The 14068-nt window shown below is 46.0% G+C and overlaps 1 protein-coding gene across 4 annotated transcripts; it reads left to right on the top strand.

Moving 5' to 3' along the window:
* Nucleotides 1–409: 409 nt before the first annotated feature.
* LOC123356485 (2',3'-cyclic nucleotide 3' phosphodiesterase) lies at nucleotides 410–10390 on the top strand. 4 transcript variants are annotated; one of them, XM_044999778.1, is made up of 4 exons: nucleotides 410–535; nucleotides 6699–7368; nucleotides 8049–8188; nucleotides 8936–10390. In XM_044999778.1, exons 1-4 carry the CDS (start codon nucleotides 449–451, stop codon nucleotides 9386–9388), a joined length of 1350 nt encoding a protein of 449 aa, XP_044855713.1. In that variant the 5' UTR covers nucleotides 410–448; the 3' UTR covers nucleotides 9389–10390. The 4 variants fall into 4 exon arrangements, with proteins under 4 accessions (XP_044855713.1, XP_044855714.1, XP_044855711.1 ...); XM_044999779.1 differs by having other exon boundaries at nucleotides 512–535; nucleotides 6704–7368; XM_044999776.1 differs by lacking the exon at nucleotides 410–535 and adding an exon at nucleotides 1844–2054.
* Nucleotides 10391–14068: the final 3678 nt, after the last annotated feature.

The raw sequence follows: 14068 nt of genomic DNA, 5'->3' as shown, positions 1-14068 counted from the left end.
CCTTAGAAGCTTTGCCCATAGAGCACTATTGCCGCTACCTTGGCTGATGGTACTTTAACGGGCTCATTGCTCAAAGCAGCTCAGGAGCAGAAAGCTCAAACTGGTGCTTTAGCAGTTCCAGCGAGGGCTGAGGGGCAAAGGCCTATGGGTGTGTGTGAATGAAGGCGTGTCTGGGTGCAGGGCAGCTGTGCGCGTTAGGACCCGGGAGCACTCACCCCACCAGGCGGAGGTGGGGGTGGAGGGGGCAGGAGCTCGGTTTCCCCTTTGGTAAGAGCTCAGGGTGCAAACCGGGGCCCTGCTGCAATGTGGCTGGCTGGGGTCTGGGGGTGTCTGCAATGCTCGGCTTGGCCGCTAGGGGCGGCTGGTCGTCAGGCCTTTGGCCAGCGCATGCGCATTGGGCGCCTCCCGCCCTGCCCCCCGCCGCGCGCCCGCCCACCCCGGCGGGGGTATGAAAATCGCGGCGGGCGGGCCCGTGACAGAGCCGCGTCCCCTCCGCTCGGCACCCGCAGCCCCTGGCGGCGCCGCCCTCGCCATGGTGAGCGGGCTCGCGCCGGTCTGAGGGGGGCTATGGGGAGGTGGGGGGCAAGGGGGGACATGTGGGGCTATAGGGGGTAGGTGTCTGGGGGGGACTATAGGGGAGGTGAGGGGGGGCTGTGAGGGGCAAGAGGGGGTTGGGGGGGACCTGTGGGGCTATAGGGGATAGGTGTCTGGGGGGGGCTATAGGGGAGGTGGGGGGGGCTATAGGGGATAGGTGTCTGAGGGGGCTATAGGGGAGATAAGGGGGGCTGTAGGGGGTAGGTGGGCTATAGGGGATAGGTGTCTGAGGGGGACTATAGGGGAGGTGGGGGGGCTGTAAGGGGTAGGTGTCTGGGGGGGCTATAGGGGAGGTGGGGGGGCTATAGGGGATAGGTGTCTGAGGGGGCTATAGGGGAGATAAGGGGGGCTGTAGGGGGTAGGTGGGCTATAGGGGATAGGTGTCTGAGGGGGACTATAGGGGAGGTGGGGGGGCTGTAGGAGCAAGAGGGGGTTGGAGGGACACATGGGGCTATAGGGGATAGGTGTCTGGGGGGCTAGAGGGGAGATAAGGGGGAGCTGTAGGGGGTAGGTGTCTGAGCGGGCTATAGGGGAGGTGGGGGGCTATAGGGGATAGGTGTCTGGGGGGGCTGAAAGGGGGACTGGGGGGTACATGTGAGGCTATAGGGGATAGGTGTCTGGGGGGGCTATAGGGGGTAGGTGTCTGAGGGGGACTATAGGGGAGGTGGGGGGGCTATAGGGGATAGGTGTCTGGGGGGGCTGCAAGGGGGACTGGGTGGGTACATGTGGGACTATAGGATCAGGTGCAGGGGGCCATATGCTGTGGTGATACAGGGGTCACGGTGGGGGGGGGTGAGTGAGGTGTTTTGCTGGTGAATGGGACCCCCCCACTGGGAGGGCTGAGCAGAGCCCCCTCCCCCCGGCTGGGGGCTTCTCGCCTGGGCTGGCCTGTTGTTATGGCCCTTCTGCAAGGCTGGTGCAGCGCCTTGGGGTAGCAATGGGGTGAACTTCTCCCCCCCCCATGACCTTCCCAGCTGGGGCACAGCCCCTTCCTAGGAGCAGCCAGCGGGGTTCAGCCCGTCCCCCCAGGAGTGCTAGTTTCTGGACAGTCACATCCATTGCATACAGTGGGGCTGGGTGTGTGGGGGGGGGGGGGCGGGGGCTGCTCGGTTGGTGGTTTTTGACCAGGCAGAAAGTGTGAAAAATCAGCCCAGGGTAGGGGGGGTAATAGGCACCTCTATAAGACAAAGCCTCAATACCAGGATTGTTCCTCTGGTCACCCTAGGCAAGGTGTGCAGGCTGTGGAAATTAGGGGGGATCCCTGCACCGTCCAGCCTGACTGCTTGCCATGCGCCCTCACCCCCTCAAGAGAGCTTTACAGCACAAGAGTTAGAACCAGCCCCCACCACGAGGGCAGCACCACAACGTATGTCTGTAAACACAGGAAGAAAATTAAACCCACCCAGGCATCTGAATTTCTCATACAACCATCCGCCTGTGTGAGAGATACAGAGTCTCTGGTAGGTTTCGTTTCCCTTTGTCTTTGTCAGCAGCGTCTACAAATTCTGAGCTGTGTAGTGACTGTCTAAGGCAGATTAATGCAGCCCCTGCTCCGAGCAGCTCGCTATCTTTGTAAAGTGCCAAACTGCATGCTAAACAGTCACGCTAAGATCGTCACGGCCTTCATCTTGGAGGCAGAGAGAGCCTGCTGGCGCTCCCCTGACAACGTAAGGTCTCCTCTTTTATTTGGGGCCCTGTGAACCTTATGTGTGGTGAGTGAGTGAGGGGTTAAGTGTTGCTGAAATGCATTGCACAATGGCGGGTAGTGATGCGGGGACGATCTACTCCATAATTTGTAATCAATCCTGTGCTGTAGCTGTGTGTAACTGGTGGCAGAATTTCCAAACGTTCATGTTGCTCTTCAGATGCTTGGAGGGACTGGGAGTGGTGTTTGGGGTGACTGGGGGGGACAGGACAGAATCTGGAACAGGTACTGGCCCTGATCCTGCGGTTGAACTCTCCCAGCAGGTAAAGGTCTGCTCAGACAGAGCCACTTGTAGGAAGAGTGACATTTGAGAGTGCCAGTCTAGCTTAGAACCTTCTTGCCCTAAACAATTTCCTGCTGTTGTTTCATCAAGATACCTATGGGAACATGCACCTTTAGTACAGAAAGTAAGGATGATAGGACTTGTATTCTTACTTAAATACAAACTGTGTGGGTGTAGGCAAGGAAAGAGGCAGCAGCCTGTCACACATTAAATGAGCTTTCTGGAAATGGTGGTGTTTCCTGTTCAGGAAACAAGCAGGGTATAGCTATTACTACACAGTGTCAGAATCGTGTAGTTTTGAAAGGGGCACAAGGAACTTTTAGAGGGGGCTGACTGACATTTTAAATAGCTAATACTTGGTCTAGCATACTGTAGTGAAAAGGGGAAAACTTTGTTCTTCAGAAGTATTTTTAACAAGACTGTGGCAGGACTGGTTCAATAGACGACCAAGAGAGGGGATGTTTCCCTTGGAGCCATGTACCAATCTCCCTTGCAGCTGGTGGCAGCAATTAACCAAAGCACCCTAGGAACTCCATCAAGCACAGTGCTGGCCTGTGCTAACCTGAACTGTTGTCCCCCCTCAGTGTTTGTGCTATGGACAATGTCTGTTGCTCTGTGGAATGTGTATGTGAGGGGTAGGAGTGCTGGGGAAAAAAAACCCAAGCAAATGTCCTGTATGGGACACCTGGCCCATGAGACTATAAAGAAAAGTTCAAATCTCATTTCCTGGAATCACCACTCTTTGAACCAAGAGACAGGCAACTTTTTGCCACCTGCAGAAATGGGTATTGTGATTAAGAATGAGAAGAGATACTAAACTCTCTAACATAGCTCCAAACCCACTGGCACAGATCGCATTGGAATTTAGCCTTTGTATAGTTCCCACGATGTGATGTATGCATTACAGATGGTAAAAAGTCAAGGTCTCTATCGTAAACTACTTAAAAAAAGCGACCGAGGGCAGAATGCCAAGTGAGGTGATGTGAGGGGCAAGGTTTAACAGACATCTTAATGCCACCCGTTTTTCTAAATCCTTTGTTGGGCCACCAGTGCTTAGAGGTTCTCCTCATAACCTCAGTGCCAGTGCACTCTAGAAAAACCCTCACTGGTCATGTCTAGTAGAAAACAGTTTGCTAATTGCTTTAACCCCCCCCCCCCCCCCCCTTAGCAGGGAGTAAAACACTGTTGCAAATCTTACCAGAGCCACTTAAAATTCATCCTCTTTCCTGGAAGGGAGACCAAAATACTTGTTTCCATATAAATAGGAGCTTTGTAGGGACAATTGTGGGGAAGGGGAGAAGTGACATAGCTTGTGTTGAATTGAATAGATTGTTTAATCAGAAACTGGCCAACTGCTCCTTTAAGACTTATTTGTGTGGTACCATTGTCTATCCATTTTGTATGTGGCCTGGTTTCATTAAAGAGCTTATTATTTAAAGCTGGCTGATAAACAATGGGTGCTGAGGGTGTTTTCTATTATTGTTCTTTTGTTTGCATCTTAAAAAAATGCCTCAGTTACTGCTGTTCACCAACAGCTGTTTTCATCAAAATAGTTTGACTGCAAACCAGTCATAATCCAAATACTATATGCAGGCCCCGCTCAAATGCTCTCTTTTGGTTGTAGGTCTTACTCAATCTCTCTCACTTATTATTACCTGCATACTTGCTGAGGTTAAATGGACCCTGTCAAGTTCAAATCTGACCCAACATTTAGATGTAAAAACAAGTTTTACAGCTCCCATTCAGACCACTTGGATGTGGACAAAGAGCTTGGCAGATGAAATGAGACACCAAGTACCTCTGTAATGAGTAAAAAGTAGCATGTGCTTACCAAGAGGGAATACTGGCTCTGCCAAGCTCCCAAGAGAATTCCAGGTGGATTGTACCATTCTTCCAAACAAGACCCAAGGCTACTTTTTAATATAAACGAGCTACTTTCTCTGGTAAACGTTCTGCCTAAAATCTGCCAATAGTACACAATGGTCAGTCAGTTACAGGGCTACATTTTGAGTTAATCATCCTACTTTTTATAGCTTCAATTCAGTTTTAAAGGGATTTATATTTTAGTAGCACCTGCAAACGTGTTAGGCACTCCTCAGACATACAGAAAGACACAGCCCTTGTCCCAAATTGCTTAAAAGCGAAGAAAACCACATAAGAAGGATGGAGAGATTGATACAAGCAAAATGTTAGTTTCCACAGACATGCCTACATTGTCTTTACCCCATGAGTACTGGTGAGCAGAATCAAGCACGTCCCCTCTGCCACAGACCAAATAAATATTTGAATAGTAAAAGATGATCCAAGTTTTGAGTCAGCAGTGAAACTTCACTTCTCTAGCATTTTGTCTCCACACTTGCTTCTACTAATTAGTTGTAGTGAAACCACCACTGGTAAACCAAGCTGTTGCTCCATAGCAGGTTAACCATTCTCAGTGGCCAGAATATGCCCGAGAAGGAAATTAAGAGGCTATTTAACATTTACAAAAATCTTTGTCCCTGCTGGTACTATTGAAAATATTTGTGCCTTTAAAATACCTTTTTCTTCGAATTCCAGCTTCTACTTGGCCCTATAGGGATTCCACAGTATATTGTCAAAGAAACTTGTGTGATGTCATAATGCCAAGTTTGTGATAATACATCACTGCAGGACCAAGCCCCACCCCAAAATGTCTTATGATTTCATGAAGGCCAGTGTTTAATTCTGATGTATTTTGAATTACTCCTGCGTGGAAAGATCCTAATTAATTTCTTCCCAGAGTAACCACATCTCATTTTGAATCTTGCTTGCAGTGCAAAATGCTGACAGGCAGAATCATGCAAACATTTGCCGCTTAGGCTTTTCCAGGAGCACTTGCTTCTGTAGAATCCTAGCGATTTCACTAGTTTTGGTTTCCCTTCAGTCTCAGGTAATGCCAATTGTGGGGCTTTAAATGTCTTTGCCACAAGTACACCACCACAAAAAAAAAATCATTCTACCCTGCAGCAGGTAGCTGCCAATAAAGATCTTACCTCAGAGGCATTTCCAGGGAGGCCCTTCTGCACAGCATCCAAGAGGAAAGGGTCTTTTTGGCATGATGTGCAGCAGTAAGTACGCACTCCTGCAGGCAGACTTCTCTCTAAGCGGTCTCTTACACGCAACTGGAAAAACACCTGTAAAGCAGGGGTTCTCAAACTGGGGGTCGTGAGGTTATTACATGGGGGGGTCGCAAGCTATCAACCTCCACCCCAAACCCTCTTTCACCTCCAGCATTTATAATAGTGTTAAATATAAAGAAAGTGTTTTTAATTTATAAAAGGGGGTGGGGAGGTTGCACTCAGAGGCTTGCTCTGTGAAAGGGGTCACCAGTATAAAAGTTTGAGATCGACTGCGTAAAATATCAGACTTAAAATCAAATCAAACTTTTTGCAGTCTCTGTATTTTAGTTTTTGTTCTTTAACTGAATCTTCCCAACATCAACAGCTGTCACAGTAGCATGAGCTTTCACTTCTCCTGTTCAGGCTATATTTAAGTTTCTGTGAGCAGTGTCTTTGAATAAAAGTTTTAAATATGGTAACCTTACAGCTTTTTTTATTTTCAGCTAGACTCAATTGAGTTTGACCCATGAAGTGGTGTCTGGTATGTTAGAATTCAAGGAGGGTAAACAATCTGCATAAGCATGGAGTTTGCAATGGTATAACCCCACACAAGCCAGTTTCGAAACAGGTGTGAGCATCTAGCTAGTAAAAGGCAAATCCACAGATAAATGAGCAGGCAGGCAGGCCTACGCCTTTACATTTTAATTTTCTTCTAAATTCAGATTAAAAGGGTCACTTTGACCCATTAGGAGGGGAGTCAGCAGAAACATTTAAGCACAAAGTTGTTTTAGTTGTTCAGAGCACTGTAAGCTGAGAAATGCAGCTGAGGTTTAATATGATAATGGTGGCACAGAATTATGACATAATAGTGTCATTTAAAACTATCAATGGACCATTTAATGCATATGTGAATAGCAAAAAAAATTGCTTCTGTCTAGTAAGAACTCAAACAGTGATATTGTTTAGTGTCAGAAAGATGGTATCTGTTTGGATTGTTATAGCAAAAAAATACAAATTAATTTTTTTTTTAAACTTTCAGAACAGAGGCTTAACCCGGAAGAGCCATACATTCCTGCCTAAAATATTTAGAAAAATGTCTACTCAATCATCAAAAGAGAGGCCCGAAAATCTGCAGTTTCCATTCCTTGATGACGACACTACCATTTCTACAGTCAAAGAATCTAAAACCCTTTTTATCATAAGAGGCCTGCCTGGCAGTGGGAAATCCACTCTTGCCCAAGCTATTCAAGACCAGTATAAGGATGCCTGCAAGGTCATTTCTGCCGATACCTATAAAATTACACCCGCAGTAAGAAGCTCCATTCCTGAAGATTATTCAAAGTTGGATGAGGATTTAGTTGACTATTGCAAGCGAGACATCAGTGTTGTTATTGTGGATGATACTCACCATGAACGGGAACGGCTAGACCAACTCTTTGATATTGCTGACAAATACCAGTATAAAGTCCTCTTTGTTGAACCCAAAACACCGTGGAAGATGGATTGCTTGCAGCTTAAGGATAAGAATCAGTGGAAACTGTCAGTGGAAGATTTGAAGAAGATGAAACCAAGCTTGGAGAAAGATTTCCTACCTTTGTATTATGGATGGTTTTTGAGCAAAAAGAGTTCAGAGAACTTGAGGAAGACTGGGCAAGCCTTTTTAGATGAGCTCGGAAGTCTTAAAGTATTCAAAAAGGAGTCTAAGTACTGTATGTATATAAATATTTTACCAAGCTTTTTATTCTACTAATCAGAGGGAAGGTTACCACTTAGTAGACAACACAGGGAACAAACTTGCCCACTCAGCTTCCAAAGTAACACTTCCAGTTCAGTCTAAATTCTCCACAAGTTGTATTTAAAGACACTGATTAGAATAACAAGGCACGTTGTCCAAAAAGCAGAAGCAGCTTTAAATCATTTTTATGTAGGGAAGCACAACCCACCGCCTCTTAAATTTAAAGGTTTTGGAACCCGATGTTTAGGGGATTTGCAGGGGGATATAGAACCTTGAGCCTGCAGCCCACAGGTTTGAATCCAGTGTAGACTGGAAATAACCAAGCCATTCTCACCTGCTTTCTGTGATGGCCTATGTGAAGTAAGTTGGAGGAGAGAGGCCAAGGATTGAATAAAAATGGACTGAAACATCATGTTGCCCCTAAAGTGATTCCCTGCAATATCAAGGCCTAGGCAAACTGGCTAGCAGTGCAAGGAAGCTTGCATTGCTGGACTACGCGAGTTGTGAGGATAAAGAATACTTCATTTTCTACTGCTGTCTAGCACTCTCAGCTCTAAGTAAAATTAAACCTTAAGTGTACCTCTTAAATGAGTATTTGCAGGGAAAGATGAACATTAATTTGTCAGTAGTAATTTTGCTTATCTACACTTGCAGTTCTTCCTGCTGAAGATCCCAAAGTAAAATTGGACCTGACCAGCTACTTTGCGAAAAGGCCACCCAGCGTCTTGCACTGTACAACAAAATTTACTGACTTTGGAAAGGCTATGGGAGCTGACGAATATGCACAACAAGAAGTTAGTGTCTTGTTTTTGGTTTTTTTCCCCAAAACGTGTGTTCAAGTTGTATGTTACGCCAACCTTTTCCCTTGGTAGATTTGGTGTGGCTGTGCAGCTTTCTACAACCTTAGCGCGACTGCATGTGTCTCCCTCACAACAGCACTTGTGAAGCTGGCTCACCTGACAGCCTGTTTAGAAGAGAAATAGTAAGGCTGTTACTCCTCGGGACTGAGAAATAACGGTGACAGGGAGATGCATTGAGGAAGTTTCCTTCTTGCCTCCAAACTAATTGCAAGGTCTTATGGGTTTTTTTCCTGTAAGTACTAGAGTCCTCCTCTAATGGCCTGGTTTTGAGTGCTCGTGAGTTAAGGTATGGTCACTTCCATCTTTTGTACCATATCTGATCAGCCTGAGGTTCCAATTAAAATACATAAATTAAGATGACCAAAAGGGGGAGGGGGAGGAGAGAGAAAACAGTGACCTGTAACCATGATGATGTTTTCATTACCATATTGAGTGCTGGAGAAGCCAGTGAAAGACCCTAAGATTGTTGAGGAGAGCAGTTATTCATGATACACTTTGTAGCATATACATGGAATGTGTGAATTCCTCAAAGGGGATCAGTGAAGACTCTAACTGAAAAGGCAAAGTAGTAGATCTGGCTGCGGAAACCTTGGAAGGGGCTTGGCAGGGCAGGTTAATGTCACATTGAGTCAGTTAAAGTTCTATTCTGGATTCAGACTGTTTGGTCCTCTCTCCCCTTAGGTGGTGAAGGCGTCCTACGGAAAAGCCTTTACCTTGACTATCTCTGCGCTGTTCCTCACAACAAAAACTGCTGGTGCTCGCGTGGAACTGAGTGAGCAAGAACTGCTGCTGTGGCCGGGAGACGTCGACAAGATACTGCCTATAGACAACCTGCCCAAAGGCAGCCGGGCTCACATTACCCTTGGCTGTGCCAGTGGCATAGAACCGGTCCAGACTGGACTTGACTTGCTGGAGTTTGTCAAGCTGGAAAAGGCAGGGACCAAAGGTGATGAAATTGAGGAAATTGGTGGAGGGAAACTGCTGTACTTTGGCAATGGCATGTGGATGCTCCTACTTTCTAAAAAGATTGAAGTGAAGGCTATTTTCTCAGGTTACTATGGCAAGGGAAAGCTAGTGCCTACTCAGGGCAGTAACAAGCGAGGCTCTGCCTTTAATCCCTGCACTATCATCTAAGTGCTCCAGCCCTGCGGTGGTGTGGTTGGTTTTTTTTTTGTTTGCTTTTTTTAAGACAATAACTTGGGTAACCTTTATAAAGTTGTAAAAAGAAAGTTGCGTGTACTAAAGTAGCCCTTCTGCAAACTCTAGTATGAAGTGTCTCTCCTGGGACAATGTATTGGCCCTCAGGAAGGAAATTGGTGACCTGACTGTAAAGGAAAACTAAGTGGCTAAACAACCATTTTTGATAGTTAAGTAGACCAAATAGGATATTTAAATAACTGAAGTGCTGAATGACTTTTTAAAATGATAGATTTTTGTAGAGAGGTCTCATCCCTCAGAGGATCATTCCGGATAGTCTGCATGTTTTGTAATTTCCCTATGGACCACAATCCTTAGATGTGACCGTAATAACTGATTTAGACAGTGGTGGACCAAAGTTTTTAGCTACTTTTCATTTTGTGAAGCCATTTTGTGAGTTGAAGCTGAAAGTTCAACCCAACTTTAAGTTGGTACAGCTCCCCACAGGCTGGTGGAACATACTGCCCTGGGTAGCTGATGATTAAAACCACTAAGCCTCCGTGGGAGGGGAACAAGTGCTCCAAGTGGCTTTGGTCGACAAGCACAAGGATTAGGTATGCACTTAGGGGAGTCTAAGAAGCTTCATTCAGCAGGGTCAATCGATTGCATCCCCATGGTTAGCAGTGTGTGGCCTATCCTAACTTCATGTGCTACTAGAATGGCTCGAAGACTTCCGGGGGTGTGAGAGAAGCAAAAAGTGCATGGGTGGGTGGAGGATCTACTTCCAGTTTCAAATTGAAGCTCTATTAAATGGAACGACTATAGGTAAGATCATGAAAAAGAGAATTTAAATATCAGGAAAAACTTCCTAGCAGTGAGATCTGCTCTGCCTTCTACAGGGGCCACCATCGTATGAGACATCTAAATGTAGACTGGACAAAGCACTACTGTATGTATATTGTAGGGAACAATCCTGCCCTGGCAGGGAGATAGAGATGGAAAAGACCTATTAGTTCATCTATTCCAACTCCTGATCCTATATAAACTAAAATCATGTCTGAAGTACTAAATTGTACTTCATGCAAAATAGGTTTTCCTGCTTTGGATTCAAAGTCTAATTCTTTTGAATGTTAAGATTAGCATGGAAGTACATGAAGCTAACATGTTACTTAGGAAGTAAATAACAGTGGCATTGTAATTTATGCATAACTTAACCTGCTTAAATCTCAGTTTTCCAGCTGGTTGTCTAATGTTCAGTTATTACACTTTTTAATTATAGTTGAAACTTGTTTCTGCTCACGTGAACATAGCCAAATGCTGCTTGCCTATTGATCACAGATATCTGCTGTCATTACCCTCCTGTAACATTTGGCTGAACTAATCAATTCAGGTCAGAACAAGCAGTTTAAACTCATGTTATGGTTTAGTGTCCCATGAACTGTAAAGTGTATTGAAATAAATCCAGTATTAATGTGGTTCCTGTGTCTGACATGCATGCGCAAGGTTCACAGCAGTAAAGGATCTGTTGCCGTGACACCACAACCCTAACTGTGCTTGGGCAAGGAGGTCACTTACCAAAGCCCAAATCCATGTGGGGGATTTTCTTTTGGTTCCCCTCTGAACATCTAAAACAAAACTGAAGGAAGCTTTAGGGTTCACCTGGTGGCATATCAAATTCTGCAAGTGGGTGAGTGTTGGTGAAAACACTGAACACCTCCCAGCTGCCCTGCTGCTCTCCACATGAGAGCACCGACAACAGTTCACTTTACTCTGCCTCCCTTCACTTCAGCAGAGAAACTGTTAGGTGTCTGCCTCTGCCAGAACTCACCCATAGCCCACCAAGAGCTCCAGTGTGCGCTGCAGGGGAAGCCCAGAATAAAAGGAGATCCCTGTGAGAGCAGGCCCAACTTCTGTACATCTTTATAGTCCTTTGGGGGAACATGCCTCTTCCTTAATGGCATTTCCCCCACAACTCTTCCTCCCAGGTTGTAGCTGAAAACCCCTCACAGGACGTTCTCAGCAGGGGCCCAACTTTAAACCAGGGGTGGCTCGAGAGCCTGGCTCGTTCGCCTGGTCAAGAACAGTCACACGCTCCTCATTTAACTGTTTATTAGTTTGTACATCATATACAGTTTATAACAAACCAATTGCACATGGTTTTGCTTCAATCTGGTTGAGATTCTGCATATAAACACATCATATGTATTATGCCTAATGAAGTAAACAACAAATATTCACAGTTTTTACCCTTCACATCCTAGAAAGGTAAAGGGCCCGAAGAGGGTCAGTGTTTATATCAACGTGAAGCCTGCCTTGAAGAGGGTTAGGCAGCTGGGAGAGCGATCTAGAATACAGATTGCTTCATGCAATAACCTTTCCTCTCCAGGGAAAGGTTAAATCTTTACACTGAGGTAAACATACAGAATCTATTCCTTAAATTCAATTAAATACTACAGCACGGGGGCGAATGTCCTCTCTGAGGGGCTTCACATCAGTGTATCGGCTTTTGTCTCTAGTACTCCTTAAAGTCTCTTTACTATAAAGCAGATATTATGCATGCAACAAAAGGTGTTCAGGTTGCCATTTTGCACTGCAAAAACATTGCTTCACACTCTTACCATTTTCACCTTTCTTGTGTAGCACAGCCATTAAGTGAAAGCAGGGAGTAAACGGGGTATCAGTTTAGGAGTGGCTGTCACAGTGCCTGCCCAGCCACAGAAGGTGAAAGATGGAAGCTGACAAACTACAGTATTTTTGTGCCATCAACCAAAGCTTTAGCCCAACAACATTCTACCACTTGTGGAACAGACAAGCCAGCTTAGCACCCCCGCTACGAGTCTGCATTCGGACCCAGTCAGTTCGCGCCAGTGCCCAGCTTACCGGGAAGATCGTATCCCACTGTGTGCATGGCTGCGGAAAACTAGGGCAGGCTGGAGCCAAAAGGTTCCCTACTTACTATCTCAACCCATGTGTCTGTTCTGGGGAGTAGGTTCTAATGGGAAAATCTGCTCCCAACAGAGCTGCTGTTGCATGTAAATGACATGAGATTTAGAGCAGGGTCATAGTTCTTACTAGCATTGGGTTTGTTGCTTTTCAGAACCAGTTTCAGTACTGAGGGAGCTGGAGTTTAGCACTAGACCAGGGAATCTAAAGGTGGTGAGACACACAAACTGGTTTTTCTGAGCAGGGGGTGGGGCACAAGGCACAAACTTAAGCTGGAAGAACACAAGTCTACTCACAGCAGATCTATTGCCGAACCGTTCGTGTTAAAGAAGTGAGGAGGTAATCTGCCAAGAGAGCAAGCCACGGTGTGGTCTGAAGGCTTCAGTCATTCATTTAGCTGAAGACCAGCTTGGTAAACACTGATCGCTGGAAAGAAACTACAGCCGAGTGGCTCTCAATCCTCCTTCTAGCGGGATGCCAAAGTGCTCTGGGGACTTACACTGGTTCATGAACTACTTAATTATCTTGCCCCCAACATTTCTGCAAATTGCACTTGTAAATAATTGCATTAAACAGTCAAAGCCTGTAGCTCCAATAAAAATCCGTCCTTGGAGCAAAACTCCAAGTGGACTGATAAAGAGCCTCCCCCTTACACAGCACAGGCAGCCGAGAAGGAGCCCACCGAAAGGGGTCTAGACGCAGCTTAATGTTCTTTACAACTCATTGTTTGGAGTTCGGGTTGTGTCTGTGCCTGACCAGGATTTGAACCCAACACTCATATCAGCTCTTGCAGGAGTTACTGCCACTAGAAGTAAAGCCAGTGCTGAGAAAGGGGAAGAAGGCAGGTAGCCTGCCTGCCTGCAGACCTTCGACATTCCACACACAAGCGTCTCCAAACGCCACGTCGATGGACTTAACAAAATGCAGCGTCTCCTGCTTTCATTTTGAATGGACTTGGGCCTGATCACCTGAGACTACCCCAACTGCAGCTCAGACACTTCGTATTTTGGTCACAAGGAGGGACATCACAAGAGCACTGCAGGGGAAAGCAAAACGCTTCACACGTCTCTTATTTCAACAACTGTGTTTTAGAATAACTGAGGTTAGTTTGACTTTATACCAGTAGGTATCTTTGTGGCTGGGCTTTTAGAAAGCAGAGACGTCTCTGTAGTTTGTCTCTTAAGGTCCGTGATCTCAGGTGTTCTCACAAGTGACCATGCCACCCACTTCACTCAGTTCTCGTGTATTTTGTCTTGTCTCCTGACTAGAGGAATAACTCTTTATTCCTCTTCCTACCAGAGTCACTGCCTGCAGCTGTGGGAAAGAAAGGGTCTGTTTTGGCTCATGCCCACTCCAGAGGATTCTTAAATTAGGTTCCAATAGCAGAATGTGGAGTGGTGATTTAAAAGCCACTCAACTTCCAGATTCCTGGCTAAGGAAAAAGCCGCTGGTTACTTGTAAAACTAAGCCACGCTTCTCCAGAACTAATGGAGTTTCCCTACAGGGAACTGCATGGAGGCATTTGTAGTCCCTTTTCAGAATAAAAACAGATTAAGGCTCTTCCTGTTGTGCCACAAATACATGGTTAGTAAAGACGGACTTCAAAAAAATAAGACACACGTTTCATTAAGAGTAGGACCTTTGAGTGTCAGTCTCCTTCACATGGAAAATAAAGCCTGTAATCCACAGGTGAGTCAGAAAAGGAAGAGTCTAATTAATCCATTTTCCCCACTC

The sequence above is a fragment of the Mauremys mutica genome, chromosome 25 (assembly GCF_020497125.1).
Source record: "Mauremys mutica isolate MM-2020 ecotype Southern chromosome 25, ASM2049712v1, whole genome shotgun sequence".
Taxonomy (NCBI): Eukaryota; Metazoa; Chordata; order Testudines; family Geoemydidae; genus Mauremys; species Mauremys mutica.
This window is presented reverse-complemented; position numbering and strand designations above follow the sequence as displayed.